We start from the raw sequence: 26792 nt of genomic DNA on the forward strand, positions 1-26792 counted from the left end.
CTCATGTCGTTTAATTTAACGTCCTCTCTGATTTTTCCCTGGTTTTTGCTTCCCTACAGAACATCATTTTTCAGTACAAGTTTCTGAAAATTTACCTGTACACGATTCCCGAGTGTTTAATGCGGCTGGAAAACTCCTTGCTGTAAACCGCAGCACACTAGGGTATGGTGGTCAGAAGTGTAATTACTGAAACTAACCACTGGAGGGCGACCTCCACTAGTATACAAAAGAAGAGTCCAAATCCTGTTTTACAGAACAGATAACGATAATGTAATCTTGTAAAAATAATAAAGTAAAATGAGATAAAATGAATAAAATATGATAAGATTTTCTTTTCAACAGTTTGACATGTCCCTGACTTTTCTAAAAGCAAAACAAAATAGCTTCTCTAACGTACGTTGTGTCAAACTACAAGCTACTGACTGCAGTGTAGAATGGAAAATTACCAAAAGACTGCTTCATCTTTATCTTTTTTTAATACACACTTTTAACGTCTTACTTTCAGAGACTGAACCTTGCACACTGCATTTACCAAAAACACTGGGCTCTCCGGTAGATGGTTTAACAAGAGTGCCTTCATTGGGGAACAGATGAAGCAGAGTGTTAGAGCCATCTTTCAACATTTGGCAACACACACGTTGAATAGAGCCCATGTGGATATGAAAGTGATGTTGAGAGGCTGTTAGTGTTGCTGGAGAGACGAATGTATCTGCACTTCGACACACATTTTAGCTGCATTTATTGATATTTTTCTGAGATGAACAGAGAGAAGGATGAGTGGACAAAACCAGGTGTTTTTCCTTGTTATTTTATTATGATGTCATCACAGCCTTATTATTGCACATACCATAAACACGGAACTATTGCTTTTGTGGTTGATCAGTTCCAGAGTCCCTTAAACCTCAGCTTCATTTTGCCTGCAGAGATCTCATCTTGTTTCAAAGAGGCCAAGGACACATTCTGCTATCCGACGGGGGCTATAGCGCAGAGATCTTTGTGGAGCACACAGCAGTTGGCAGAGGCTGAATAGAGGAACAATGTTTATAATGAATGGCTGCTTGTAAAGGATATTCATGAGTAAAGCCAATTAAGGACGCTTCCAGAGTGAGTTACTTGGTGCATGACATGGTAAAACTCGGAAAGGTGAGGCATTTCAAAGTAAAGCGTTTCCTCTACGTCTCAGTTCCAACAGATTTTCCCATACACCCGTTAAACCCTTTTCAAACCTCCTTATGCCTCGACAGCATGCCTGCAGTGGGCTCCCAGATCTAAATGCTTCAGTTCAAGTATGGCCTAGCAGCCTGCTGGTCTTGCTTAGGTGGTCTTGGCTGAGACCCACTGTGTAGCAAGTTTCACACATCGAGTGGAGATGAGGTGGACAAATGTGGCGAGGGAAAGGTTGAAGGGGTGAGGCAGACTGTGAGAGACGGGGTCAAAAGAAGAGTGTGAGATTGTTGTCAGAGACTGGTCCCCGGACTAAATGAGTGGAGAACAGGGTTAAGTGCTCTATTTGTGCAACTATTAAAAGCTGGGAGTAGGGTACAGGGACTCGCAGAGCCAAATCTCATCAGTCACTGCCAATTTGAATCAGAACCAGCAACTCGTTTTTCTTTTCCTCCTTTTTCGGCAACTCCTCACCCCTCCTCTTCATGCGGACAAACAGACATTCCAGCAGCGGATGTGATGGTGGTTGTCCATAGCAACGTGCCATGCTGGGTGTATCTTGTGGGAGCAGGACCACTGAGTGAATGGCTAAGCCTTCTTCTAACAAAGACTGCGAATCTCTGAGATGCTTTGAGCTTCCATGGAAGCACTGTGACTTCTGGGCTGTGGGAGTGCTTTACATAATCCAGCAGCAGCTTCCCTCTGCTCTGCCACAGCGCTCTCTCCTGCTGCTCTCTGCACCTAACACACACACCCCAATGTAGGTCGGCTCATCTTGGCGCATCCTCTGAAATTCTTTCAATCTATCATTCAGTGTGATAATCACAGGGTGCTCTTGGAGACAGGCAGCGCAAAGGTGTAGACCAGTCATGAGATGAATGTTCAACAGTTCTACCCACATCTGCTGTATGAAATTTGAGAGAATAGTTTGAAAAGGCTCGACCGGGGGGGAGAAAATGAGTGATTCCGATCACATATTTTGCTGGAAACATCAAATATAACAGTCACACTTTATTCTAGACAGCATATTATATGTAAACATTTAAGATCAATTTATTAATAATTTACTACCACCTTAAATGCAATAAATTATTGCATGAGTCACTTGTTTAAAAAGAAAATATGCTAAATTACTCTGCTAATATTTAGATTTTCTCGCAACATTCATTTATTCCACCACCTCAGAACTGTCACCCAGCAGCAAGTCTGCAACATTTCCAGCTTGAAACAGACAGTTTGATGTGTGTGGATGTTTTGATAAATTTGATGTACTTTATGGATATGAGTTCTTCTCTAACATCCTTTTGTTAGCTGGGATCATCCAGCAGCTGACATTGTGTGCTCTGCTTCCTTTCGTGAGCCTCTCTGGGACTGCCAAAGCCAGCTGCTCCTCTGTGCCTCTCAACATCAACACATTTAACACAGATATGTAAACTGCACACTTCAATAACTCAGTGAGTCAAAGACTCAATCTTAATGGTATATGAGCTCCTCTTCCCCTCCCTCATTTTATTGGAGATGCTATGCTGTAAAAATATATGGGCATATATATCAGAAATACCCTTTCCCTTTTAATAACAGACTGGAAAAGATATGGGTGGTAGGGAAAGGCATTTTAACCCAGGGATTCCTCCGAGTCGCCGTTTCAGTAATTCAGGTAAACAATCAATGGCAGAAGGTTCGTTAGGAAATAAAACTATCTGCATGTTCTCTATAGTTAACCCACTTTTCCATTCACCAAACAGGGATTTGCAGCTGGTAATGTAAAATTGATCTTTTACAACTTCTACCTGGAGAACTATCAAACATTACATTAAGGCACATAGCCATATTCAAAACATCACCACATACTGTATCTATGGGGCACAGAAACATCAGCTACCATTCCCCTCTAGCTGGAGAGCATGTATTCATGAAAGCAGACCATTTTCCTCCATTAGCGTTTGAGTCATTTGAGTACATAAAGTTCATAATTACAGGGTAAGACACCAGTTTGCTTTTGTCGACACAACTATTGCTGCACTGTCTCTGTTGACAGTTTTGAGGCAGAAAAAAAGGTGTTTGTTGTACTGTATCTTTTCAGCCCTGCTATTAGTTATTATTAGCAATCCATTACAGAAATCCTCCATAGAAACAGCAGTTTAAGAGTGGGAGTAAAATACTGTTGCTTTGGTGAACACATGTCTGGAACTATGGCCATTAAGATAAAGGGATTCCATGATTAGAAATAGAAAAATGAACATTTGTATCAAAAGCAAAACATACCTTCCCGCAAAAAAAACAACCACATTAGGTTCTTAAATAGATCGAGGATGCAAAGCACATCTATCAAGATGTGAACGGATGAATTCTCAAACTGAAAGTTGATGAATTTGAGATATTTTTTTTTATACATGTCCATTCCAGCTGTTCTAGCCAGTCCAGGTTATGCTTTAGTCCACATTCACTCTAGGGTTGTAAGACCATCAACATTGTGCTGTTTGAACCATCAGTAGCATAATATACAAATGTACAGATACACAATAGAAATACATACATAATTTGTTATTACAATGAGACCTACAAAAAAGCATGAGAATAAAAAGTCTGTGGGGTATTGCAGGTGAGGCAAGCAGAGCCACAAATGTGCATCCAGACTGAGGGACACAGCCCCTCCTACCATGAGTAAGCGCATGTCTATTTACACTGCATCATAACAAAGCTATCAAAAACAAAGGCTCCAAAAATTCCTCCTAAAAACTTTTTTTGTTCTTTTGTTTCTCTACATACAACAATTTTTGATTTCCATGTATATACATCGCTAGAAAATAATTTCCATATAGTTACACACTTTCTACATATGTGAAACGATACAGTTCTAGTCCACAAGGAAGGTGTCTGCTTGTTTGTGCATGTATGTGCACATATGTGACTGTTTATCTGTGAGTGTTGTGTGTGTGTGAGGCGGGCAAAGAAGTGGATAATGTTCATCAACTGGCTAACAGTCGCAGGGGGCAGATTTGGAGAGTAGACTGGATGTGGTCACAGAGAGGAAGTAGTGGAGTCTACAATCTCTCTCCCGTTGCACACAGTGGGAACATAGTGGGCGCTGACAGAAGCTAGAAAAGGAAAAAGGAGCAAGGGGGTTAAAAGGGAAAATACAACTACACAGACAGAAAAAAGCATAGTTAAATATTCAATTTTGTTGGTGTCAAACTAGTAAAAGAAAAAAAAAACCATCTTTGTCATACAGAATGGCAAGATACACAAATATTCATATTTTGCAGTAGAAATGACCCTGCAGCAATTCTCTCCCCCCCCACACACACACACATTTAACATATTTTACATTTTTACTAAGTCTTGAATTAATCACAGGAACTTACTAACATTAGGAGTTGTCAGGTAATAACAATTCTCAGCTGAATAAGCCCTGTGGAAACACTCACCAACTGGGCTGCTCCAAGAAACTGAGTGATCTGGAAATAAGCTAATTGGTTTGGGTATCTACAATTCAGGGGAGTCTATAAATACAACCCAAGTTCTTTTAGTTTTAGTTTCCACTATCCAAAATACCATTAAGCAACGTGAGTTTACAGAAACTGTGGAAATCAAGACAGCATCTGAGAGAAAATGTTCAGATAAAACTGCAGGTCTGCTGGGCAGGAAGTCTAATCAAAACCACCCACTACAAAACAGTTGCTGGAAGCTTTAGCTAAAATAGGCGTGGTGGTGCGCTGTTCCACTGTGCAGCACTAATGCACAAACTGGGTCCCTACATCAAAGAGTCATCAGGAATAAAACATTACCTGTGACCTCATCACTAAAATCAGTGTCTGATGTATGCAGAGCAACATCTGGATAGGTCAAGATGAAGCTTTTTTGGCCACAATCACCAGGGATTTTTCACCAGGGGGAAAAAGAAGCACTATTTCATGAAAACATGCCAGTGGCTGCCAACTGTTAAGTAAGTAAGGAGGTTGGGAATATTATAAATAGTAATAGACAGGAAAATATTGGACTTTTTGTTGAGTACAGAATGTTGAGCATATAACCAAATAACCTACCATGAGATGCATATGAGGTGGCAGCCCCGCTGACACTGAAGCGATTAAGGTTAAGCCTGTGGCTGGTTACATTCTTTTGGGGCTGAAACATGATGATGTGGACCTTGGGGGCAAACATGCAACCCAGCACCACAAAGCCACTCAAGCTGACTGAGATACACATGGTAGTTGTCTGAACCTGCAGAGGAAACATAAGAAGACAGTAATTAGTAGCCAGGTTAGCACAAGACATATCAGTTGAACATCCATCCATGCATCCATCGATCTAGCTATCAGCCACATTGTGAGCAGTTTGCAAGTCTATCACTGTCACATGGAGTAAATCGTTTTTGCTAACATTTGCATCTACGGTCAGCTGAGACTTGCCAGTTATCCTGACATGCATGCTTTTGTACTGTTTCAGTTGCTATTACAAACTAATTTAATGATAACAATCTATAATAATGAAAATACTTCAAAGGAACATTTGAGTGCTTATGACAAAGTGCTTTAAATAGAATTAGAAATGAAAGCAAATGCTGCTAAAGACACCAAAGAAATGGATCTCTGTGTCTGCACACGCTGCAGATAATCATGCATGTAAAGTGAGAGCACAAGTCTTTGTTAGCATACTTTGTTAGCTTATAACACTTACTAGAATCTATCAATAAAAGACTTAATCAACAGAGACCACAGTGGCCAAACTGAAGTCTCTCACTGGAGGGAAGCTTTAATTTTATTCTCTGTGAAATCAATGCCAAGTAAGTACACTCTTATTCTCTCTTGATTCCTGATCTCCAGCACGCAGCAGTGCGCACTATAAGTTGCTGTATCCCGCCATAATCGTTATCATAAGTGTTATAAATGTTTGAATAACAGCAATTCCCAGTGAGATCACAGTACATTTGAGCATATTAGCAATAAACCCTTCAACGTCTCCTCTGAGTATGTATGTACATACTTACAGTATGTGAGTGGGCGGGTATGCATATTGGCAATGTTTTTCCCATATCTGTCTAATCTTACAGTAACATTACGTCAAAAAATGCATATTTGGAGGGGTGGAGAGGAGAGCTAGAGAGAGTATGAGAGTGAGCGAAAGAGGGTCATTTATTTGACATTTTACGGGGATCAAATGAGCAACCCTGGCATCAGCACTCTATCAGCACTCCTCTCTTGCGCCCTTTGATACAACGTGTACATTTGTGGAGTGTGTATATAAGGTGTGTGTGTGTATGCCTAAGATTTGTATGGCTCAGGTGAACATTCACTCCCCTTTGCTGTTAAATCTGAACATGTGTCAGCAGTTTGACAGAGCTCGTTTAAGTGTCACTCCCAGTACTGCACAGCTGGGACATTTGCCAATAGGATTAGGAATTGTTTAAGTTGTGACTACACCTATGTGATTTCTGCTTTGTTAGCTGTGCATCTTTAAAAAAAATCATGTTGAGAAGATAAAAACTGCTCAAATAACCGCATTACATACTTGAAACACCAAAGTGAGTCAGTTGCCATAGAGTCCCATTGTAAAACGCTCATCTTTATCACAGAAATAAAAAACTTTTAAGGTGGAACGTCTACATATAACTTTTGCAGTCTATGGGAAAAAAACAGTAAATATGAAACTGCCAATAGTTAATTTTACCACAAACAGCCCAGAGTATTTAATTCTGCTTTTTATTTGGACCATAAGCATACCATCACGAGTGTGATATCAGTTGTGCTGCTGCTAGATAGTTTTTAAGGTTAGGCTTGCATCTTGTTGGGCTAGAGTCAGATCAGTGTCCTCCTTAAATACAGAAACACGCACTCGTGCATGCATGTGTATGTTCAAAACCATACCCTGTAGTCACTGGATGTAACATAGAAGATAGGAAGAAAGGCCAGCCAAATTATACAGGTGGTGTACATGGTGAATCCAATAAATTTGGCCTCATTGAAGTTCTCAGGGCACTTCCTGGTCTTAAAGGCATACCTAGTGGAGAAGAGAATCGCATTTTTAAGTTGACAAAATACCCTTTTCATTTCAGCAGTTCCTGATTTGATCTGTAGAACATAAACTACTTTATATAGTACCTTTTGGGTAATAATCAATGTCTGTGAGTTTAGTTGTGACACACTTACACAGTACACAAGATGACCAGGAGCACATCATATCCCAGTGACAGCAGCATGCTGGAGTCACGTACATTACACTTCAAGATGACGGTCTGTCGTCGCTCCGGCAATGTAAAGCGACGCGTGCCGGGGACTTCCAGCAGCAGCCATACTGACACCATTACTAACTGGACAGAGATTAGACTCAGACAGATGAACACCTGGAAAAAAAAGGGAAAAGAGGAAGTAAGGTCATCGAGATCTACTGTTTGTCTATCCATCCATCCATCTGACTGATGCAGATGGATAGACATGATGCTGCAATCACTCACCTGAGAGGATGGGCTAATGAAGCGTGGCCTCACGGCTCCTGCTCCGTCTTTCACACCATTGAAAATCCTGGCGATTCTGTTGGTTTTGGTGAGAAGGGCGGAGTAGCAGACAGCAAATGATGTGCCCAGGCCAAGGCGGCGCAGGGCACAGATGGCAGGAGAGGGTTTGGCCAAAAAGAGGAAAGTCATGGCGTAGGACATGAAGACTCCTAAGAGGAGGATATAACACAGTTCTCTACCTGATGCTTTCACCAGTGGTGTGTTGTTGTGTCTGATGAACACCCAAATCACCAGGCCGGTGCACATGAATCTGGGGACAGGGAGAAGTTGCAGCCAGACATATAATCAGTGTCATGAAGTCACTGCTTATATGCTGTCACACACATAGAGCATGGCTATAAATAGCAAAATTTACTTAAACAATCAACAAAATATTCTGAAATCAGTATATGCTCATGTCATTGTCTGTGCATACCTATGAAAAATCTCTGTATCTGTATGACGCTGAGCCCCTTTTCAAAATCCCTGTCACTTACCCTACACATGCAATGGTAATTGGGCCAATAGCCCAGGCATCTTCCCACATAATATAGTCCTCGGGAAGGTCATAACAGGACGTCAGGTCGTCAGTGGGCCACTGGCCAGGAGCGCAAGGCGAGCAGGTAAACTCATCAGCCAGGTATTCATGAGGCTCACAGGCTGTACAAATCCAGCAGCAGTACTCACCTGGGAAACAAGAATACGAACAGTTTGTGGCAGATTTTCCAAAGGTGCTGCTACCTTGAATGTCACTACAACAAAGACGAAATTAATGAAATTCACCGTCCTACCTGCCTGCATTTTCTTCATCTCATTGCGCTCACAGGGGTCGCTGCACTGCGACGTGGGCACTACTTCTCTGGGCCAGCGAATTAAATCACTGCTCAGACTTAAACTCTCTGCCCATTCACCTACTGGCACGTAACCATAACGATCGCCAGAGTGCTGGTAGCTGAAGATGTTGTATCGGCCCACGCCATCCCCCTGGGTGTCAAACTTCACTACTGTCTCGCTGCCTGAAGGAGAAAATGGGGCTGAAGAGAGAACACAGAGACAAAGAGTGGAAAAAAGGCGATAAACCCAGTGGGAAAGGAGATCAAAGCTTAACAATCACAAACAATCACCTTATTGAGGTCTCATTGATGTCTTTTAAAAGCAGCAGTGAAGAGAGGGACAATAAGCAATGGTCAGTAAGCCTTAGGAGTCCAAAACAGATAGTGAAAGGCACTACAAAAGTGTTTTCATTACTGAAGACCAGCCAGTCACAAAAGTGTTTTCTAAGAGGCTATAAATGCCCAGTATGAATGGTGATGTGTGTGTCACTGGCCTCCCACCTGTCCATAAGGTCACCTAGGGACAAAATTGCTGTTCTAAAATCAGATCTGATAAAGTTTATTACCAGATGCATCATTAACAAGCTGCCCATAAAGCCATATAGGCATGGAAGCAGAGAATTGAATCCCTTGGTAATGCTATAGCTACCCACACAATGATAGATTTAGCCTCTGGGTCTCTTCTGTGAGTGAGGTGCACTGCTGAAACTGCCAAATTGGTTTGTATACATGTTGTTATGAAAGGATTACCATCTACCCTGAGGATGTGGGAACAGAAGAGATTGTAAAATTGGCAGGATGTGCGGTCACCATTAAAAAAACAAATAGAAAAGGGCTATGGACTGGGAAAACAGTAAGTTATTGATGCTTTGCAGGCAGTGCCGGACCTGACAGTGCTGAAACTTGGTTGTTTTGACACAGACAAAGTGTATGCCACTCCTACGGTGCCATCGCTGTCCTTTACAGCAGAGCAGTCAGCTCTGTATTGCTGACACACAGGCTTGCGTGTTATACGGTGGTGCCTTGTCGAAAGATGATGTGACTAGAGAAATCACAGTGTATGCTGGGTTTATAAAGCACCATTCTTCAATTTGTAACAAGGCTCTCGGTCCTCACCGTGCAGCTTGCTTTGATGATGCTATGCCGCCTTCCTCATATCTCTTTGTCTTTGGGTAACTGAATAAATCGTGGGCCAAATTCATTCTCCATACATACAGCCTGGGATCAGTAGAGTGAATCAGGATACAGATTGCGAATAAGCTGTTGGGCTGAAAAGTTTGCATGTGTGTACGGGTAAGGATGTGCACACAAGATTGAAGCTCGATTAGGTTTTGCTTTACAGTTTGATGGCTAAGGTATTGCTCTGAGCGCTGTGGGAGGCAGTGCTGACAGAACCAAAGCTCTGACCCTGCTGTTAGCTGTGTGTGTGTGTGCGAATGTGTACGTATGTGCACGCAGCACTGACAGGGGCTAAAGCTGTGCTATTGTTGTGATAGTTCAGTGTGCTCAGAAAAGAATGGCGTGTCAGATGGCAGCAGAGGGGGTTAGGGTTTATGAAATCCATAAATCACAGAGACAGCACAACTCTCTATCTTTCTCCTCTCTCATCTCCCTCTGTCACAGGAAATTCTAACTGTCAAGTCTTCTTTGGATTTTGCAGCTAAATGTTTAGGTGACAGCTAAATGAAAATGATTTCAATAAGAAGGTGCTGATAATATCTTGAGATAAAGGAGATATATGAATCCATTATGCTGCACGTCGCCAGATAATAAAGTCTGCTAATATCAGCAAGCAATAAGGCAAGCTGGGCCCTCCTCCTTTTAAACACCAATACACACTGACAGAAGACGTTACCAGTGGCTAATTATCATAACTGCACCTTATTAGGACCTTAGATATGTGCTGAGGCCTAATTAGCTGCATGTGGTAATTACGTGTAATACAGACAAAAGAGATAAGAGTATTGGCCTACAGAGCCATTTGAAGGCGCTGTTTTTGTCCTTGACTTCCCGCTAACACATCGCATTCAGGCAGCAATAGACTCAGAGGACTGGTGATTCCTCCTTATTTCCAACATCAGTGACCTCGCTGACATGACAGAATGGCTTATCAAGAAAGTGGATGAGGGTGCAAGTCAGAGCTAGCGAAGGCCACCAAGACTCAACTGACTGCAGAGAGCGGAGACACGCAGCCCAGGTTATTGACTGATGGACAAAATTCTCTCTCTTCATCACTGTCCTGGACTGAACTAAAAAAAACTAAAACAACAACAACAACAACAACAAAGGTTTTTGTTTTGACAGGACTAAGCATCTATGGCCGTAGACTCACTGAATCAAACTTCTGAGCATGTTAAAATTTTGAGACTGGCAATTTAAATAGTAGCTAAAACAATTAATAAATATTTGTCAGTCCACATCTCCAGCCTGTTTTGTTGAATAAAAAAAAAATATATATATATATTTAGGATTTCCTGATTTCCCAAATAGTTACAAATCTCTCTCTCTCTATATATATATACTGATCATGTAATTCACTTGCTGGGCCCACGTCCTTATTTGAGGTTTGACAGCGGTTTAGTAGATAAAGATGAATGGCTTGGACATGAATTGAGGTGCAGTTTGGGCAAGGCCTCAAAGGGGACTGGCAGCGGCTCCCGAGCCTGGCAGGTCCTCGTGTACTAAATAGAAGTGAAGAAGTTAAAGAATTGAAAAGGGGAGGGACGGTGGGGCGCGTAAACAAGAACGAACAGCTTGTAGAACTGGGGGAACTTATATAGATGAGAACTGGAAGAGCGTGTTTGGAGACGTGGTCCTGCACCTGAAATTCAGATACTTTATCTCCAATTACGGCAAGTTTGCTTTTACTATCAACAGGTTAGCTGTGGCCATATTATACCAACTAAAAGTGATTATAGTGGCCACGCCCTTTAAATATAGTCTTGGTAAACATCAACAGATGCAACTCTAATGTCAGCGATACTCATCAAGATCCGTTTATCTTATGAAAATGCACGTAATAAATTCAGCTGCACCGATGGACCGAACAGGGAACCAGTCTCTGCCCAGTCTGGTGACGAGCCACATGTCCAATTATGAGCCGGTCTGTTTCATGCATGCGCAACACATGCTACACGCACAGTAGGGCAGGCAAATAGTACACACTCATAACCACACATTAACATATTGTTAGCATGGAAGCTCTTCAAAAAGCAGTCGTCTCTTTGTCTTCAAAGTTTGCCAAAGTAAACCATGTGTGGACGAGTGCAAAAACATTTGTAACAACAAACCTAATCAGGCACTTAAATCACCCTCACCTAGCTGAATACGGAGATTTTAAAGAAACTAACAAAGGCAAAGTGGCCAAAGCTAAAGCTATCCAGTGCACAGAGTCAGCCACACGCCTGCGAGCTCTATATGAGCCTCGGTATGAGCAACAGATCAAAGCACTTAAGAGGAAAGTTATGGAGACAAATGAAAAAGTGGTTGATGTCCTGTTATCTGTTAAAGTTATAAACATACTGGAAAATAATGTAAACACGTTAAATTAACATTGTTGTATAAATCTGTTACACCTAAATGTCAGCTGATGATGGGTGTACAGCAACTCATTTTCAGAAAATTATTTGTATCTTTTTCAGTTAGCAGAGCACTTATTTTTCAGCTATTTAATAGACAATGTCCTGTAACTTACTGCAGTTTTGGGGGAATTGTAAAGTTTAATTTGATAATTTCTGTATCATTTTATTTGCTGTTGGTTTTGGTTCTTAGAAAGAAAATCAGAACTGGGAAAATCAGGATAGGCAAGTCACTTTTAGGAAAAAATCAGAATTGACAAAGAAAATTGAAATCTCTAATATCAAATAAAGTTAGACCCATTTAACCAGCTGGAAACCTCAACAAAACCTCAGGATCTTTATAGCAAAGCTGAAGCACTGTGACAGGTCTTTGTGTTCAAGTCCGGCATCTCAAATATGCAAACTGTCTTTTTCGACTGACCTGCAGTGTTTCCGAAACAGTGTTGCTTAAAAAATGATTTTTAAAAAGCCTGTTCATATTATTTCCAATGTGCACAAAAGCCTGTTTAACCTGCTTTAAAAAAATAGGGTTATTGGGGCATCCTATTAGATGACATCTGATTTATTTGGACAGTGTGATAGTGTCACACCAAAGATGAGCCAGAAAGTTGAAGGGATTTAGCAACACTGAGATTTCCCAACCCCGAACTGTAACACACTAAGTTACTGTGATTCATCTTCATGAGAATATGAATGTTTGTATAAGATTTCATGACAAATCACCTAATAGTTGTCAAGATATTGCACTTAGGACCAAACTGTACACTCACAGACAGGCTGACAGACTGACACTGCCATTTGCTAGTGTGGTTGAAACCATAAGTGAACAGTGTGGCTAAAAGGAACTTGATCTGTCAGCTACTTTTCTACAACATGTTTCTGTTACATCAGAGCAACACGCTGAACAATAAACTGACGGAATGATTTGTAGCAATGCTTCCTAACGGCGGCTCTTAGGTTTCCATGTGTAACAGATCTTTTAACGCAACCTAATGCAGTGTTATAGATGATTCTGTGCCACCTCATCCACACAATACTTCCCTACTGCTCCAGGTGACTTTTTTATGACTGTGAAGTGTCATCAGCAAACAAAAGACCAAGCCTCACTCGCTGACATCCAGCAATACTGTCAGCCAATTCATCTTCCATGTGGTACACTAGAAGTACAGTAGAAACAGTGTCTCACAGGCTGGGTGAAACATAGGGTTTGCTTTGTCCCAACCAAATCTAAATATACAACTATCTTACTGCAATGGCAACAAACGCTTTCATTTTTGTAATGGCACTTGATTAGACAGCTGGGAGAAATTAAAATTAAACAGCAAAAAATACAAAAAAAGAGGGAAAAGAAAGAAAAAGCAAATCAACTTAAGCAAGACAAACTGTAGTTATAAAGCAGCCTAACCAGAATCCTAATTTTTGCGAAACACTTAGCATTCCCACTAACTTGAGAAACACCTTATTATTCTAGCTTAATTAGAAGCATGGTGAAAACAGGCTTTTCATTCAGAAGCTGAGAAATTAATTATGTTATCGGCCATGTCGGGCTAAAGCAAAGCCCAAGGGGGATTGTGGGTATTAAAGGCAGGGGGAGAGAGCGAGAGGAGGCAAAGGCGGCTTGGGATGAATAAGTAGGAATAAGTCATCTAAAAGCGGTGAAAGTGAAGTGTACAGATTCATGTGGAGAGGGTAAATCTTTTTTTGTTTTTGCTTACGTGACTTCACACATACATGCGCTCATGTCCCCTCAGTGCATACGGATATATATGCAGGTATTCACTCACATGTCAAAAATTCACACACAGAGGGATCACATTAGTTATATTTGTTCTCCCTGTGGATTTGGTCCTAGGGGATGGAGGCGCTGACTGGGTCACAGAACAACAGGCCACAGGGGAACAGAGGACAGATAGGGTAGAGAAAAGGAAGTCTAGAGTAAGGGACAGAAATGTATAGGAGGTAAAATGTAGCGGAAGAGAGCTGAGCCTTGACTGAAAGAAAGGTGGTGAGATAGAGGAGACAAAAGAAAGAAATGGCAAGAGAAAAACAGAAGGTGCTGGGATGGAGGATGAGCCAAGAGACAAGATAAGGGCAAAGAAAGGAGGGAAGTGACAAGCGAGTAGAGGGAGAAGAATACAAGAGAAAGAGAAAGGAGATAGCAAAAGTGAAAAGCAAGAAACTGATGTCATGGTAGCTGAGATACAGGTGGATGGAAAGGAGAGCCTTTAGAGAGAGGAATCAACAGAGAATAGGTGAAGGCTGGATGGACAGATGAGCAAAGTGAGGGAGAGGAGTGGAGAAGCAGACTGGCGCAGAGAGGCAGTGGAGGCAGGAGAGCAACCTTGTGAAGTCTGAGTGGGATGTGCTGTTTTTGAATGTAGGAGAGAGTAGGACACTTTCCGGGTGAGAAAAAGAAAGGGGACAAGCATCTAGAAAAGACGGAGTGATGAGGTGGGAGAGAAAGAGTGACGGAAAGACAGACAGCGACAAAGACAGAGAGACAGAGGAAAAGAGACTGAGGGAAAAAACGAGGGAGAGAAAATGAGTGAAGGTTGTTCTCTAGCATCTAAACGTTGCAGCAAGCTCAATATGGCCCTGAAGGCACACCGCCTCTGCTAACACAGACATATCACACACACACACACACACACACACACACACACACACATAGAGAGAAAGAGAGAAGGGGGAATATCACATCTATCACCACTATTTGAACAGAAGACTGCATGCATGTGTGTATATACTGATCTGTTTGCTGCAGATCGGGGAGGTGGGTGGGTGGGAGTTGAATGATGGCTTTGAGAAGTGTGTGGGTTGGGGGTGTCTGCAATTTCATGCTGGTAGAAAAACAAGCATTTCAAGCCACCTCATTGTAAAAAAAACTGTTAGGAAGGTGTTTATGTGCCTCTTGTGTGTATGTATGTCTACGTTTTGCGTATGAAGCATGTTGTAAGGCCTCATAAAAATGCGTAAAAAAACGCCTCTGTGTCTGTTACTAGTTGGTAAGGAGCAGTTCCCATGATCTACCGGATCACTTCAACAATTGGCAATAGTGTCGGCTTCATTACCATAGCAACTAGCAAGACGAGATTAGATGAAGAGAGCCGCATATGAAAACACTGCTTTTAACACAGCATAGTGCATTAGGGCACCACATACAATGTCAGTAAAAGCTAATAAAACAACAGTCTTATTACATTTAAGAACACAGTCCTAGGGGACATTGGGAAGCTATAAGGAAGCTCCGATTTTGATGCAATGCAAAGACTGTGCAATAAACCTGCATGTGTGTATAAGAGAAGGCGAAAGGAGGGAGACAGAGAGCACTGAAGAGTGTTGGTTTTCCGTGTGCTACAGTTCAGACTGAGAGCACTGCGGATGGTGATGCTGCAGTATTCATACCCCACATTCAACCTCAACTCACCTCAGCTTCTTCCTTACATACTGTAGTCGGAAGGATGTATATGTACAGCAGAGAGCGAGAGTGAGTCATTCTGAGCGAACCAATACCTCAAAACAAACACTGCCGCAAGTTCCCAGTTTAACTGTACCGTCTTCCACGTAGTTTGAGCTCTTATCAGCACAGCTTCTCTGAATGGATTTTTACCAATACAGCTGCTTGTCATTCTGTCAGCACTGTCAGTGTAAAAGGACTCAGGTTGTTTGTATTTGCTGTTCTTTCTTACCAGCTGAAGAATAAAAACATGCAATTCGCAGACATACATCAGTATTAAAAAGAAGGCAGAAGCGGTGTTAGAGGGAGTGTATTATCAGACATAGAGATGTAGGAAAGTCACAGAGGGATTTACACCTTCTCTCTCATCTGCTGTCCTCTGCTTTTCCCTGCTTTTCTCTCCTCTGCCCCAAAACCAACTCCAGAGCATTTGTCAGTTTCCCGTGTGTGTAAATCTGCATATCTTTCCCATCTCTCACTGTATGTACTCTATAATGGAGTGGGATCATCGGTGCCAAGTGGAGGATGCAACTGCAATTGCTTTGACTGTTTCTTCACTCTCTATCTTATACTCGCTCTTCTTCTCAGACAGAAATGCTCCACTTTGATTTGTAGCAGAAATGAAGATGGGGAATTTCAAAGAGAATTCTCTTCTTCTGCTGACGCATGCTGTCCCACTCCGGAATTGCCTCGGTGCTCACTTGTTCTCTCCCTCCTTCTTTCCCTATCTCTTTTTCTGTCTTACGCTCTCTTACCTTACCCCAAACTCTCTTTTCTCATTTTAGTCTGCCTGTCACTCTTATCTGTAAGCTCCCTCCCCCCCTCCCCTCATAGGTGATGCCATTTTCTCATCCTCCATCCATCCTTGCTGCTCTCTCTCCCCAGCGTCCCATGGCAAATCTGCCGTGTTAGTGTTGTTTGTCTGGCTGTTTTGATGTCTGCTCCTGGTCACGGTTGGTGGAGGAATAAGCACCTCTAAACCTGTGTCAGTCCCTGAGACACAGCAGTTTATTTATAACGCTTCCTTTGTACGCCATCTGTCAGTCAAGCCAATCCTCTGTCTCTTCACTCCCAACTCTACAGAGACTGACAGACAGACAGGCAGCCTGCTATAGGAGCTATTATAACACACACAATCTCATTAGTGCAAGAGAGAAGAATATGGCTGACGGATTAACTGAAGCTCTCATTCCTCAAAGCAACTTTCAAGTGTCGTATCAATTACGCATGGGTAATAGGTGTCAATGGCAAGCTGGCTCTGACAATACATAGCAATTAAGTGGATTTGTTTCAGTACTTTTTATGTTCGTGGCTGCTTTGGCTGAGGAGAAGGACAACATCCCTGTATTGTTTCACAGAGGACTGTTAACTAGGGACTGAAAATTCCCATCGATGTCCTGCTGTTTTTCCACCAGCTTCATCTCCAACATTTACTTCTTATTCTTCATAAAACTTCAACACCTTATCGCTCTTCATTCTGTTTGCCGTGCTATAGCTCTCTTACCTGCAAAGCTGACATTAAGGATGTAATCCCTGTAGAGTCTGCGCCCATCCAAGGCCTTCATGCTGTCACACAGCTTGGTGGTGTTAAAGCACAAGCTACGTTGCATGTTATGTAGGGCGTAAGCCATTGCATACACGGCATTCACCACAAACATGATTTTGGACTCGGGTTCAAAGTTATTCTTGTCCATCGACAAGTCCTTGTCACATGGTGGGGGAGGTGTCTCTCCCAAGTCCACTCCGCCTCCTCCCCCAAAAGAGCACTGAAACCGCTGCTCCCAGAACTCCTTGAACCAGGGATTTCGATGATTTTTGACAGGGTTCAGACTAAGGAAGTAGCGGTTGAATTCTGGTATGGGATTGGCTGCCAATTCAAGCGTGATGGCTCCTTCAGCTGTGACCTCATTTCCCTTGACAATGCTTTCCTGCGCACCCCAGCCGTCGCTGGCCACCCATATGAAGGAGGTGTTGAGCCTGGCAGCAGCTGCCAGCAGCTCTCTGGCATCGTCACTTCGCAGGAAAAGAACAGCCACACGGGCGTTTGGCTTCTGGAGGAGCTGACGGATCACAGCTTCATAGGACTTCTTCGCGTTAGACCGTCCCACCTGGACAAAGAGGAGACATGCTGCAATTTAATGAGAGACATACTGTACATGCTCCTCCTGCTTATGTTCCCTATTCGTAATTATTTATCACATAAATCATAGGCGGAAATGTGACAAAAAAGATATGTCTCACAGTCTCATACCAACATGCATTTCTGTAGCAAATTAGATGAAAAATGTGACTGTGAAAGCACCCGGAATGAGTTCTTGGAGATAAGCTTTCATTTTCTGGTTCACGACTGATAACACCAGTGTGATATTAAACCCTATTTGGTGTAGGACGAGATAAGACGTAAAGACAAACTTTTATAAGCGGACAAATTTAGCACTTTGCTTATTGTTGCTGGTGCAGCCGTAGGCCATACATCAGGGTGACATTCCACATGGAAGTTTTGGCTTTGTTTGTTTTGTTTAGCTTTTCTTTCTGTTTGCTTCTCATAGCCATGTAGATTTGACAACAGAAATGTGCAAATGCATTCTTTTTCCTACCTTCTCTGAAGTGGCAATACAGATGTTTCTCATGCGTGCCTCTTGTTCAAAAGCCTCGATACCAGTTTCCCCGTAATCACCCTCGGATGCGACGGTGGACACATAGGTCCAGTTGAAGAACCGCAGGATCTCAGCCATGGCTTTGGCCTGGTAGAAATCAGGGGGCACAGTGCGGGCAAAGTAATCGTACCGCGTCTTGTCGCTGAGTTTGGCACTCGTTGAAGCGTAGCTTATCTGAGGGATCTGGAAGAGCCTGAGAAGATTGGCAACCTGAGGGAACACATAAATCAGGTGGAATAATTCTGAGCCTGCTGTTGTAAAATTAAGCCATCGCAACTGCTTTAAAATTAGAGTCTTGACATTGATTGATTGATATCTTTTTTTTTTCCTGCTGGATTTTCATAGCCCATGCTCCTATGACATGATGAAATATATTTTAATATTTTAACTTTAATATTTTGCTGCAGATAACACTGTAAAGTTATTGAGAAGAGCCAGGGATAAATGAGCAAAAGGAGATTTCCCATAATTTTTTGTAAATTATATTTTTAATGTTATGTATCCAGAGCTGAATTAGAATTGACTGATTATACTCTTATGGATCAGTGTGAATACAATCTAATAACTCTGAATTTTATTAAAATATTTTCTATGAACTTGATGATTTTTTTTCAGGTGATAGTATGAAAAGTTTTTTTTTTTAGGAATGATTTGACACTTAGACTGAACGTAGTCAATGTCTGAAAGGTAGAGTAAAAAAAATTAAGAGCTAAAATATGTCAAACTTAACATTTATAGTAACTTTTATTATTTTCTGTCATGAATATATATATATGTGAAAAAAAATCTAGGCAGCACAATCCCATTATTCAAGAACTTGTAGAACCACCTCTAGCAGTAATAACGTGAAGTAATCATTTTCTGTTTGACTTCATCAGTCTCTCACATTGTTGTGGAGGAACTCTGACAAACCTCTTTACAAAGGTGCTTCAGTTCACTGAGGTTTGTGGGCATTCATTCATGCACAGCTCTCTTGAGGTCCCACCACAGCAATCAGGTTGCAGTTTCAACTTTGACTGGACCAACGCAGCACACTGATTCTTTCCTTTTCAGTCATTCTGTTGTGGATTTGCTGCTGTAGTTGGACTCAATGTCCTGTTGCACGACCCAATTTCAGTCAAGCTGTCGGTCAGATAGCCTCAAATTTGTCTTTTGAATATTCTGGTATACAGAGGACCTCATGTTTTACTCAGTGACTATGAGGTGTCCAGGTCCTGTGGCTGTAAAAAAAAAAAGCCCAAATCATCACTCCTCCACCACCGTGCTTGACAGTTTGTATGAGGCGTTTATGCTGATGTGCTGCGTTTGTTTTTTCTATTTAGCAAACTTAAGCTGTGTTGCCATAGCCATTTTAGAAAGAAGAGGCATAGATTAAAGATGTGGTTACATTTGCTGGTGCTCAGTTAATCGGGTGTATTTGATAAGCACCACTAGGCTGCTACTTACACGTTTAATTCGTATGGAAGCAGAACTTCCACAGGAAGGTGTGTTTCGCTTTTCACAGGACAAACAGCAGATAAAATGAAGGGCTGTACCAAGGCTTGGCAGAAGAAAGGGAATGTTAAAGTTAAATCAAAGTGGAACTGAGAATCAGCACAAGGAATGTTTATAAGGTTGAAATATATAAAAACGATAGCATCAGTTTGAAACTGCTAAAGCTTCTTGCGCTTAGTTATTTAAAGTTAGTGTAAGTGTTTATCTGTTTCAAGTGATCTTAACCTTTGAGTGCAAGGCACTTAATCAAATATTTTTAACAAAAGCTGAGAAGAGATTTTTTTTTTCCATATGGAAAATGGCAACATATATTGAAGATCTCTGCTTGTAGAAGTTGCTTCTTGCGTAACATGAAGATAAAAGAAAACACAGCAAGTACGTATGCACATGGTGAATCATTTATTAGTGACGGGTGCCTGAGCTCTAGTAGCGTCTATATCGCATTCCCTTTTACTATTGATTGGGCTATGGTCATGTTCTGTTTATTGCAGTTTCAATCACAGGTGTCACACAAACAGTAGAGATACGACTGGAAGACATCCTCGCGCTCACAAAGACATGTAAACATACACAATCAAACATGCACAGGCACCCACAAATAAACACAAACTACACAGCCATTCTGTTCCCGCCTCAGTTTAATCCTTTTAGAGCGCATCAGTCTGTGCTTTTCTATATTTCATTCATAGCTCAGCTGATGAGCTGTTTTGACAACATGTCAGAATCTCATTAGACTAATAATGCAGAAGATTAGAGCACACGCTCACATACATACACCGATGTGCGCCAGAACAGGCCGACACTTACGCCAACACCTGCGCTGACATACACTAGCACGTACACGCACGCACTGATGGCTGCTTATAGTTCTTCAGGCAGGTTTTATGGGTTTAAGATGGCACTTGACTTAAATGTCACGGAAGGTCACGCTGCAAAATGTAACCGCATTGCTCCATTACCTGCCACTGAACAATGACCAGCTACCTAAGAGGGCTGTGTGTAGGGACACGGAGAGTTTACTCTGTTAGCGAAAGCTGCCTTCTTCCCTTGTGAGAGAGAGAGGGAAGGGAGAAATGCATAGGAATGGGCTGGATGTTGATATGGAAAGAAATGAAAGTAAAGGACGGAAAAATGGTGCAGAGGAGGGGTTCTGTGCGTTTTCTCCTTGGAATGCAAGTCACACACATGCACACACAGAGACACACACACACGCGCATGCAGAGACATATACACAGAGACATGAATGAGTAGAGGGGAGGAATCATGCTCGCTAAGTAAATGCCTTCAAGGCACTGGAGTTTAGTAGTGCATGGTTAAACATAAAATAATTCCCTATTACTTCATTTGGAAGCCACAGACAGACTGGCCAAGTACAAAGGCATGAAGGAGTAGCTGGATTAGCTTCACTGGCATTAGATCACAAAACAGCACACAGTTCAGGTCTTGTAAACACGGTTGCTGTTTAGATAAAAAAAAAAACCCAAAACAAAACGATAAAAAAAAACCAGCAACAAAGGCCAACAAAAATGAGCCGCAAGAAAACAAAGCATAATTATGTCTGATGAAGGACAAGAGGCAGTGCAGATGTGTTAACAATGGCTGCCCCAGGAAGGAGGAGGAGGAAAAGAAGGGGGCTGAGGTCAGCATACGCTGAGATCTCCCCAAATAGCCGGGAGGGATGCCTCAGAATGCATATAAATATGGAGGAAAAAAAAGGGAAGCAGGAAGTTATGAGAAGTGAGAGAGCAAAGATTTAGAGGAGAGAAAAAAAGCAATATATAAAATGGAAGAGAGAGAAAAAGACAGGGCAGGGTGAGAAAGAGAAGACAGAGAGACAGTTTCAGAGATTAGGGATTTAAGGACTGATAGGAGGAGGCTTTTGTGCAGTCACAGAGGAGTAAGGGAGAAGGAGGTTTTATGCTAAACTATGCAAATTACATAGTTCTATGACAAGAGCTACACGGGCTGGGAAAACACACAGGAGCACACCGATGGAGCTTGATTCTAAGAAATAGACATACACATACATACGCAGTCACATAAATATGAAAACAGCAGAAATGGAAAATGTCACTTTAACCCTTGGTCATGGGAGAATAAGCAAAAAGTTAATGAGAAAGTTAAAAGTAGATGATCACAGTGATTGTTGTTTGTATAACTACTTCTGTACTTTTGTTACCTGTATAGAGACACTGCTAAAAGATCCTCCTATGACTCCTGCGATTGCAAGCGGGCTGTCGTCCTGCAAAGCATATGATCCATCGGGACAGATGAACTCTGTGTCGTCCACCTTGGTGAGAGAGGCTCTTACGAACTCCAGAGCCTGGGCAACACAGAGACACAGATATTTTAGAACAAGTGTAATGGATCATGTAGGGTACAATATGGTCTATGTTATCTAGTAATTCTTAATCAGCCTTTGAAGTATTTTTGCTGTAATGAATGTGCTACATAAATAAAAGTTGAATACTTTGAGGTTATTTTTTAATGCAAAGTTTCACTCTTCTTGAAAGGACAATGAAAATCTATTGCTTCACACATGAGGTTGATTCATTTCAGTACAGGGTCCAAATTGTAAATTAACTCATACGAGACCAAGGCAGATTATACTGTATTTAAACTGCTGTGGAAAACAAGTTATAAATCCACAACCTGTTTAGAGAAACCAGATGTCAACAATTCAAGGTTTATGCAATCAGTCACAGAGCTCATTGCGTAAGATCACTAGATGCATCATACCTAAATAGCTCAGCAATAAGAAGATTTTTTTTTGAAGATAACAATCCTTGAGGGGAAAGTGCCATCCTTTCTTTTTATCTGGCTCATTTCCCCCATCGAAAATAGCTTCAATCTATCTTTCTCGTCACAGATTTGCTGTTATCATTCGAGGCAATATCCTTTTTCCTTTGTGAATAAAATAGAATTTTGAGGTACATTTACTTCACCTGAATATTACCTTTTAATGAGAGCCTATAGTTTTACTCAATTTAAAATGGAAACGTTGCACATTTAACTTCTGAGGCCACAAATTACTTAGATGAGCAACTTTTTAAAGACAAAATATAGCAAAAGTTCAAGTCGCCCAGGAGCACAAAACAACTAATTAGATTTTAACTGTGCTATACCTAAAAAGTTACATCAGCATTCACATGGATTATCCCGATATTTCACCAATGTGCTTTTGTGGGGATTTGATTACTTTCAGTGCTGTCATGTGTTTACTTTAAATGTCCTTTAAACTGACTTTGACTTACATCTGTAAGATATGATTATGATGCGATCTAATTTTGTGGTAGTGAGACTAAATTTTAGGTGTGCAGGAAAACTACCATATGGCAGAAAATTACATTTGTACACTGTCTAGATTCATCATCTGCCATTGATGCACAATGGCAATCTTCACCCACCTGTTCAAGTGCATAGGTATCTCTGGAGCAGGTATCAAGAATGTGGACCCCTAGGGAGACCCCTGGTAGCAAAGCTTTGTCCGAGTTGATTCTGTCTATGGCAAACAGCATGGCCTCCAGCCTCTGGATCCCTCTGTCCTCATTAACACGGCCACATTCCTCCATGCCAGCTCCTTTTTCATGCACTGGAAACAGGCCGCCGAGCACCAGGTCACCCTCGATGCGGATCTCCCGACGTGACTGGGGTGGGTCTGAGAGCAAAACGCCTTGACACATCATGACCAAAACAAGAAAGGGAATGCGGGCCACCATGTTGTGCTCAGGGAGGATTGTCAGAACGCAAGAACAGGCGTGACAGAGAGCGAGACAGAGGGAAGTGAAGGGCTAAGGGTTAAGGTTAGGGGTGAGGGGTTACGAGTGAAGTGGACAGTGCTCAGTGGGGTTGAGTCAGGCAGCGGCCGTGGATTCTTGGGTTGTTTTGTGGCCCATGAAACGGTCAGGGAGAACTGAACTGGACCACACATGGAGGGGCACACCATCTGGGCATCAGTTCTGCTTGCAGAAGGAGGGAGAAGAGAGGAGGAGAAAAGAGAGGAGGGAAGAAGAGTGGGATATAAGTTTGTCAGTCCACATGCCACAGGGCAAATCTAAAAGCTGAAATACTTTTTGTGGTACAATGAAGTAGAAAGACAGCAAAGTAGACATTTTAGTGGAGTTTGGGGACACTGTTAACAAGGGCTCAGTCATTTCTGCTTTACAGGCAAAGCAAGGCCATGACTAACAGGGATATGGAATTGTTTGGAGATTTTACCCCACTCTTCTCCAACCTCCTCCTCCCTTACATCACCCGGTAAACTTTCTTATTGTAAGTGTGCACATGTGTGCACGCGTATGTGTGTGTGTGTAGGGTGTCTGCCCCTGGTTGTATCAGGATAAGCCAGCTTAGATGGCTGGTTGATACACGAGCCAAGTCTTCTCATGCCACAGATCAGAAAAGCTTCTCTAATCTCATCTCTGTTCCAGCAATTCTCCGCTTGTCCATGAGTTTATACCCCTAAGTATATGTGTGCATGTGTGTGCGTGTGTGTGTTATCAGATTTATTGCTCCCCCTCTCCCTTGCATAATTACAGAGTGAGGGCTGAATGCATTTTACCATGAAAGAAGCTGTCTGACAACAATGAGGCCAACAACAGCTGATGCTACTTACTCATCTTACAACTCAATTAAAGCTGTGTTTTGACTGTTTTCTTCACTAATGTGCTCCACCTCCATTTTTGTCAAAGTCAGCCTAAAATATATGAAATATTTGAGCTAAATGTTAAAGACTGTACTCTACAGATTTTTCAGTTTACATGTTTGGACAGTACAACTTAGAGTATAAAGGTAAGATTTATACAAGAGCTTCTGTAGCTCTGGAGGGGGTTTTGTCCTGTAAAAATGTTTTAGCTTTAGCAGCATCCATGCATTGCAAGCTGAAGTGCAGAGCTGTGGGCATTTGCAAGGGAAATATTCTGTTGGGAGTCGTTAAGGTTAGTGTACTGAGATCAGTATTTTAACAAGTAAAGACAAGGCACCTTGATATATTATGTGTACTATTACAATGCATCACTATGGCCTTTGCATTTAGAACAGGTATTGATAAGGTATCTCGTCATCTTAAATCTTAGTATATAATAATGTATGCCAAGTGTGCTGTAATAGAGCAAATCAACTTCCCTACAGCTAGGCAATGTCTCTAGCTTTTTTTTAGGGATAATCAGAATATATGGAGTTAGGGAGCTGACAATTAAGGAACTGTTCATTCCACAATAAAAAACACTGTTTGTAACTCATCATCAGTTTTTGCTAACCAACCTCCCTCGGGTGTGTGGGAAAGCGATTTTTTTCCAGCAAATGCCCAAAACAACATATTTTATGTTTCAAGATCAAGTGAAAAACCTCATACAGTAGCCATCGTGATGGGAAAAATGGCAGGTGGTACTGACTTGGTGGATCAGCAAAACATTTACCACAGTTTGCAGTTAGTTAATAGTCAGTGTTGTTTCTTTTAACCACAACCAATCACATTAAGTTGCTGATAAATTGCTTTTGTTTCTAAATCTTTATGGCAGACGTTGTCACATGTCACCAGTACAAAATGATGTATCATATCAGAAGTATAGAGAACACTGAATACTATCAACACTGAAAGGCCTTTGCAATTATTTGATGGATTTCCCTAGTGCTAGTAGAAATTAACTAGTGCTTCTCCCTTTGAGGTTGACATTTTTGGAAAATGAATAGTCTGAGCTAGTGGATTAATTGATATAAAATTTCACAATTTAATGTTCTTTTTTATTTTTATTTTCCAGAGCAAGCACTATAATACCTTTGATTAGTATTTAATCTACTTAACAAATGTTCATATGACAAACTTGTTTAGTATGGTATAGAACTCCTAAACATCAGCATGCTGGTTTTAAAATAACAGCACACAGCCATGCTGCTGGAGGAATCCAACAGGGTGGGAGGAGGCTGTGGGATGCTCTCACTCACTTGTTTTCATTTCATATGTCACTGCTATTCCACAAAACGAATGGCTGATTTCATGCCAACATCCAGTGCTCAAGGAAAAAGGGGACTGAACCTCACATCTGAACCAGCTCTCAAAGGATACAAAGAGCCGTTGTGTGTTCTGTTCTGTTCGGGGTTCTTTACTGACAGGTCACTGTCTGCTTATTTTAACTAGTCTTTTACTATGGCCTTCCACTTCTGAAACAGCTTAAGAAAAAGGCGCAGGTTATTCTACCTCTAAGATAATCCCCTTTGTGAGATGTTGCTGCAGAGGCACTGAATGATCTGTATGGAGCCATTATCACACAGGAGATATTCTGACTTCTGTAACTTAAAATCTGTGCTATCAAAACTTTTTCTGCATTTCACCTGCATAACCAGAGGCAAAAACCTCACCTTACTTTGGGAAATCCAACTACCTGTCAGTGCTCTTGCTTCATGCCTACAAGCAGAAAGTGAAGCCGACTGTGAGGACAATACAGCCAAGGCCACATTAAAGCAGCATGGGCCCCAGGGCTACAATTTTTTCAAGGTTAGTGGAATGGTCAGTGACTATCTTAAATTCTTTGTGAATATCCATATTCCAGTGCTACTCGTTCTTACCCAACAACAACATTTGATACATGTGCAAATGTGTGTGTGTGTGTGTGTGTGCTTATTTGGACAAAGTGTACCACTAATTTTAAATCAAGAAATAAGTAACAAAACCTAGTGTAGCTATCAGCATCTGTGCCTCTCTCCCAGATGAGTTGAGCAATTTTTATACTAGCTTTGAAACTCACAACTTAGAGCCAGTGGCAGCACCCCAGAGCCAACCCAGTGAGGCTGGTCTACAGGTGACAGAGACCGATCGTAAAACTTCTCAAAGGATTAGGACTCATAGATTTGCTTGCATTGCTGCCATCCTCCACACATTATTTATTATATTATTTACCTACTGTTCCAGGTGATGCTATATCATTTCCTTGCACACTGCTTTAGTACACCTTGAAATCAAAAATACATAAATTACATTTTTGTTTATTGATTAGAGATTTGCTTTCAATACAATTTTCTGGGAAGCAGTTCCTAGACTGTGAGAATAGGTAAACCATTCTCATCTACAATGCATGCCTTAGGGCTGCTCTCTGAGTCCCCTAGAGTACAGTCTGTTTA

The 26792-nt window shown here is 41.6% G+C and overlaps 1 protein-coding gene across 6 annotated transcripts in view; it reads right to left on the reverse strand.

Annotated features, from left to right (window-relative positions):
• Window positions 1-799: 799 nt before the first annotated feature.
• Window positions 800-26792, reverse strand: part of grm3 (glutamate receptor, metabotropic 3) — a 41473-nt gene continuing 15480 nt past the window's right edge. For 5 of the 6 annotated variants that reach the window (XM_063479790.1, XM_063479788.1, XM_063479785.1 and 2 more), the window contains 11 exons: window positions 23084-23635; window positions 21856-21999; window positions 18123-18392; window positions 17030-17633; window positions 8449-8691; window positions 8155-8344; window positions 7619-7928; window positions 7314-7507; window positions 7032-7164; window positions 5211-5388; window positions 800-4262 (listed from right to left, as the gene is read on the reverse strand). In XM_063479790.1, the coding sequence (XP_063335860.1) occupies window positions 4186-4262; window positions 5211-5388; window positions 7032-7164; window positions 7314-7507; window positions 7619-7928; window positions 8155-8344; window positions 8449-8691; window positions 17030-17633; window positions 18123-18392; window positions 21856-21999; window positions 23084-23395 (2655 nt within the window). In that variant the 5' untranslated portion in view covers window positions 23396-23635 and the 3' untranslated portion in view covers window positions 800-4185. The remainder of the gene's footprint in view (window positions 4263-5210; window positions 5389-7031; window positions 7165-7313; window positions 7508-7618; window positions 7929-8154; window positions 8345-8448; window positions 8692-17029; window positions 17634-18122; window positions 18393-21855; window positions 22000-23083; window positions 23636-26792) is intronic. The other variant, XM_063479791.1, reaches the window with a different exon arrangement.

This window comes from Pelmatolapia mariae, linkage group LG7 (assembly GCF_036321145.2).
Source record: "Pelmatolapia mariae isolate MD_Pm_ZW linkage group LG7, Pm_UMD_F_2, whole genome shotgun sequence".
Taxonomy (NCBI): domain Eukaryota; kingdom Metazoa; phylum Chordata; class Actinopteri; order Cichliformes; family Cichlidae; genus Pelmatolapia; species Pelmatolapia mariae.